General features: G+C 41.0%; 1 protein-coding gene across 1 annotated transcript; it reads right to left on the bottom strand.

Moving 5' to 3' along the window:
- Positions 1 to 1,131: 1,131 nt before the first annotated feature.
- Positions 1,132 to 4,533, bottom strand: amh (anti-Mullerian hormone). Its single transcript, XM_054602326.1, has 7 exons — positions 4,352 to 4,533; positions 3,903 to 4,166; positions 3,648 to 3,817; positions 3,435 to 3,546; positions 3,267 to 3,366; positions 2,757 to 3,166; positions 1,132 to 1,853 (listed from the first exon to the last, which is right to left on the bottom strand). The coding sequence occupies exons 1-7, from the start codon at positions 4,470 to 4,472 to the stop codon at positions 1,447 to 1,449; spliced, it is 1,584 nt and encodes a 527-aa protein (XP_054458301.1). The 5' UTR covers positions 4,473 to 4,533; the 3' UTR covers positions 1,132 to 1,446.
- Positions 4,534 to 5,730: the final 1,197 nt, after the last annotated feature.

The following is a 5,730-nucleotide window of genomic DNA, read 5'->3' as shown; positions in this document are numbered from 1 at the left end:
CTGATGCCCACTTAGAACCAGCTCAGTGCGCTGATAAACACCAACACTATTCTCCAATTGAATTTCTTTTCATATTATACTAATATAATTTAAAAAAAACTATTATACTAATATTTTGGGGCTTCAAATAATCCAACTACTTCATAAGCCAAACAACATTTAGGTTTGGTAATGCAAGATTAATACTATACGCTAATTATTTCAATGCATTAGCAAAGCATAAACCCACATTTCTGCAGTGCTGGTACTCGATCATATGAACTTGAGGGGGAAAATGAAAACTGGATGATCAACGGCGACCAGTAGCTGAACAGGTTCACTGAAAGAAGCCAGGGGTTACAGATGTTCATCGTCTCAGTGGAAGCTGTTGTTGAGCTGTTTTTCCGAGGGATCAGAATCTCTAACAGTTCCTCTGATTACAGATGAATAAATATTATTAAAAGGAAAGTCACAATGCTTTTCAGATATGATTGCTTTTCATTGTATCATACAACTACAACATGTAATTTAACAAGGTCACAACTGATAATGATAATGGAATTTATTTGTGTCAGTGAAGCTTCAGGATCTGAATCTCTGCCAAATTTCATGCAGTCACAATAAAATGTGTGTTTAAGTTATCACTTTTGAAACCAGACTGTTTGTTGTTTCCTCCCGTCTCCAGATATCCATTTGGGACAATGTCATGTGGCGGTGGGGATCTGAAGAAGTCGGAGCAATAAGGAGAAGAAAAAAGCCGATTGGAAACAGAGCAATCCTGAAACCCAAACCAAAAGTATGATTTGTATACAAAAAAATAAATGTGTCATCATCTGTCACACAACAACAGGTTTCTGAATAAAGAGCACAAACCGCCTCCCATATACTTTGCATTTAATAATATAAAAATACAGAATGTTTTTTTAGAATGCTAAGAACATTTATTACTCCATTTTTGTTTGTTTTGTAGAGAACGCCATTTAATTTATCTACCTTTTAGTATAACTAATTTAGAAATGTCACATTGTAACAAAATCCTATATTGTCAACAGATGTAACAGAGTTATTAAAACATTTTGGAACAATAATTAAATGATGGAATATTAGTCAAAGCACAAAAAGTGATCTGATGGATAATAAGAGTTTTTTTCCAGATAAAACAATGGCTTTTTATTCAAAAGAGATTATTAATAATAAATAAAATATGACAGAAAAGGGTGATAATACTCATATTTCACTTATTTGGTTTGAATACACTTTTTAAGTGTCAGAATACTGCAAATAATACATTGTCTACATGTATATAAGTTTATGGCCTAAAGAGACCTCTGTAAATTAACATGTGTATGTACTAGCAGTGTATTAATACTGTTTGAATAAATAAATGCCAGTAACAATTGCATGACAGTTACAGGTTTCAGTGTTATGTGTTAAATATCACTAAATTACACTCCAGGAAGATTTTTTTTAGCGGCATCCACACTCCTTGGCCACCACATCTGGTTTAATGGAGAGGTAAGTCCCATGTTCGTTCAGTTCCACCACCTCCAGGGCTTCGTAGGCCACGGGCACGCAGCATGGCGCCCGCTCGTCCACGTTCTCGCTCTCGATGTGGAAGTTGAGCAGGACGGCGTGGTTGTTGGCGTTGGTCAGCGGGAAAGCACAGGAGCCATGGCAGTTGTTGATGTTGACCGTGTTTGGAAGCCCGAGACGCTTTTCTAGGGACACGGTGAGGCTCCTCAGCCCACAAACGTTGGCCCTCACTGGGCTGGTTGGACCGGCTCTGGTGGCCCGAAGTCCTCTCTGCAACTCGTAGGCGCGGGCCACCGTCTGCAGGGCCTTCAGCAGAAGGAATGCACGGTACTGGCTCTCTCCTGTTCTAGAGGTAACAGAAGCACCAGTTAAAAAATGGTAATACACAATCTTGATACCAAGGAAATCAAAATATATGTCAGATGGGCTAATTTATAATGTAAATACTGTGGTTTAGGACTGATTCCCAAGCAGGGTCTTTTTCTGCAGGGGGTTTGTGTAGAAAGACTGTGAAAAAGCTCAAATAATTGAATAAGAATATGAATTTGATTTCATTTTAAGACATATTGTAAATCAACATATTGAGTCAGCTAACACCTATTACCATGTGTTGCAAATAAGAATGCATTAGCATTACAAATGTAATGGATTAGTTAAAAATAGTTAGCGAACGTTGAGAGCAAGACTCTGACTTTTTAAAGCAATTGCCACGCTGGCAACCAGGCACCATGTTGCCTTAAACTAAAAATGTAGTTGCTTTAAAGAATTTGTATCTTAAGTGTTATCAGCTAACTTGTCCACCCTCAATTCCTGAAAAACCAGTAGTGCAACCGCTGTCATGTTCTTCACAGAACCCTAAAAAAACAATCCAGCAAGTCACTGGTTGCTTGTTCATTCATTCTCTCCCTTTTCAATGTTGGTTTTCTAGACCTTTGTGCTGATTCCCACCGAAGATCTACAGGCCCATCAGCAGTGAACTCTTGGATTGGGGGTCCCTAAAGTGACAACAACACCAGCTTGTCCTTCCTCTCTACTTGACATCCAATCTATCTTGATTATTGATTTCTGTTTGCAATGTTTCCAACTGTTATATGTTAAAAAAGTGTTTACCACGATATGAAGCCAAAGGTCAAGAATTGGTTGCTAATTTCTCAAAATGGTTAACTCTGCTGTGGGTCAAAAAAAAAAAAAAAAAAAAGGTTGTGAACAACTGCTTTAGGTGACTGTTTTCTTGAATACATCACCTGCTGACGGTTCATTCATCGATAAAGCACTGAGGTCCTTCAGCCTTCCCAGCCTCTCTGTGGCTCTCTGACCGACCTGCTCCTCCCGTATCACCTCCATTATCTTCACCACGATCTGCTCCAACCTCAGCTTGAGCTCCTCCAGCAACCCAGGAGAAAAGGCCAGTTCTCCGCGGTGCACCTGAAACACGGAGCCCCAGCTGCTGAAGGAGAAGATGGTAATGGAGGAGGAGTTGATCAGTCCTGCCAGCAAGGTGTCGCTGGAGGATAAGCCCAGCGTCAGAGGAGGCAGGGACTGCAAGGAGTCCAGCTGGAGCGGAGAGGACTCACGGTGGTCCCGAGGCAGGACGTCACCCAGGAAACGCTTCAGCTCACAGAGGAAGGAGGTCTGTGAAGAGGCCAGGGACGAACTATGATGATATCAGATAGAGAGAGTAGAAAAAGTTGCTGAACACTGCTTTAACAGTAGTCTGGTCACATTTCAATAGGGAACATAAAAACCATTACAACCTTATATCAGTTCCTCTTTCCCCAGAGAAAAGCAGAAGCGGAACCAAGTTGATGTTACTTCCTGATTTTCCACTAATAAGGATGACTTTTAGGTTTTGGTCTGCAATAAGAGGGAAATGTGAGGAGAGTGCTCATGAAACAGGACATTATATCGTACTCATATCTTACTCATATCGGGGGATTTTGCCTCAACAGAAATCCTCCATCTCTGGTGAACGTTGACCTCTGATGCTTGTCCCGTCAGCAATATGTACTGCGTTTCTCCTGAGATGCACACAGTCTAGAAAAGACAGGAAAACAACAGTAATATCTGTGACCAAAATTCAGGAACTTCAGGAGAGTTTACCATTCATGCATCATCAACACAAGGCCTTTCTTTACCTGTGCGTTAGGATGCAGGGACTGACTAGTGAAAGTCACGTCCAGGTTTCCTCCATTGGGAGGGCTTTCAAACGCCAAGAGCAGCGCAGGGCTCAGCTTGAGCAAAGGAGACTGTGGGAGGTCAAAGGTCAACATGAGCGTTCCTCTCTCGTCTTCCTCTGCCAAGAGCACTGATGGAGAGAACAAGACATGCCGTAAGATATTTAAAAAAAAGCATTAAAACAGGAATTTATTGAGATCCGAGAGCGCTCATACCTCCAGTTGGATGCAACACCTCAAATCCAAGTCTCTGGTCTCTGATTGATTCTTTTGCAAGCTGTAACAAGACTGAGCCTGATGAGCTATCAGATAGAGTGCAGATTCCAAACTGAGTCAAGCTGCTGTTTGTGAGTTCGCCGTCATTCCCAACAGCTTCACGCAACACGGCGAATATGTCATCCACAAAACATGGTGCATTGTGGGGGTCGTGATGAGAGACTGTGGAGGCTGAAGACATATCTGTTGATGGGAAGGTGTGCTCTGCATTTAAAAAAAAAAGAACGAATTACAGTATGAAATGAAAAACACATCAAGCTAGACGCAGGAACCACATGCAAACAGTCCAAAACAGACTTATTGAGAAGACTTTAAAGAGCACCAAAACATAAAATTGCATGAATATTAATGCACAAACTTTCAGAGGTCTCAATAGTGCAGAGTCTGACCTGTCTCTGTGGGGTCGTGGTCCAGGATCGGCTGCTGTCCATGTGAGGCCAGCAGGGCCACACAGAGCCTGGTGCAGCACAGCATCAACGCTCCACAGAAGAAAAAATCCAAACACAACATACCTCACTGTCGGTGCGTGTGTCTGTGTGGTCAGACCTTTCTCAGTCGCTTGTTCTGAATGGGTCAAACTCATGAGGAAAAGGGAGTTATATCCTCCTATCCTCCCACCTTCCCTTCTCACTAACTGGGGAACACGCTGCCAAAATAGGAATATCAGGTGTCCTTGATGAGACTGGATTGTATTTGAGCTGTTTGCTGCACAGTAATGTGCTTTTTGTTCGCCTCAAGAAAGCAGGTTACAGTCAGGTAACGGAAGAGAATGAAAGGCAAATTAAAATGCAGACACTGAACCTCCCTGTCTGTACATGAAGACTAATGGATGTGATGAGGACACATATCAAGGGAGGTTAGAGTGCACTACTTGTAACTTTCTCATGAACAGCTCACTGTCTAAAGCAAAAGAGATAAGAGGTGTTTTTAATCCTTCATGGATACATGAAGTGGTAGGGCAGCAAAACGAAACACATAACGCTATGTTGCTATTGTGACATCAAATAAAATCATTTAGTTTCTTCTACTTATGTAATTATTCTAGTGCTACACATAGCGGTAAAATGCAGCTATATATATCATTTTGCAAACTTAAACATCTTTCTTGCTTTGAAACATCCGGTTTTAAGTTCTGTCGTGGAGGACGGCAAAAAGTTTGAAATGTTTTAACTTTGGACGACTTGGACTGGACTAACTGATATCTGGTTATTGTTTATCAAATCTGCACAAAATCTGCAGTGAGGACAGCAAATGCAACTATTTGGGGATTTACATAGAGTTATAAACCGGAACTATTTCTTGGCCCGAAGCAGTGACTTTCTGAAAACTTGTTGTCACTGCGAGGTTGCCAGTCAACCAGTTTTGACTTCAGAAAGTAACTGTGCCTTCCCAAGAAACAGTGCGGCTCATGACCAAACCCATGTAAAACCACAACATTCTTACATTTACAGTATTTCATATAAAAGAAACAATTTTTGGTGAAACAAATAAGAAATAAAATGTTAAATAGTGAGCTTTAGAGGTGCTGCTCGGCTGATTTTGATACTTTTGGTCAGAGCTAAGCTAGCTGTTTCTGACCTGTAAGTTTAGCTAAGCTAACAGGTAGCTAGCTCTAACTTCATTTTTAACAGACATAAGTGGTATCAATGGAAAGAAAGCAAATGTGCGTATTTCCCAAAAAATATTGAACTATAGAGTGCTGCAGGAATGAGTTTGCATTTTTGGACGTCCGGTTCACTATCTCGAAGTCAAGTTTTGTTCTATGATA

Source organism: Anoplopoma fimbria, chromosome 8 (genome assembly GCF_027596085.1).
Source record: "Anoplopoma fimbria isolate UVic2021 breed Golden Eagle Sablefish chromosome 8, Afim_UVic_2022, whole genome shotgun sequence".
NCBI classification, from domain to species: Eukaryota; Metazoa; Chordata; class Actinopteri; order Perciformes; family Anoplopomatidae; genus Anoplopoma; species Anoplopoma fimbria.
This window is presented reverse-complemented; position numbering and strand designations above follow the sequence as displayed.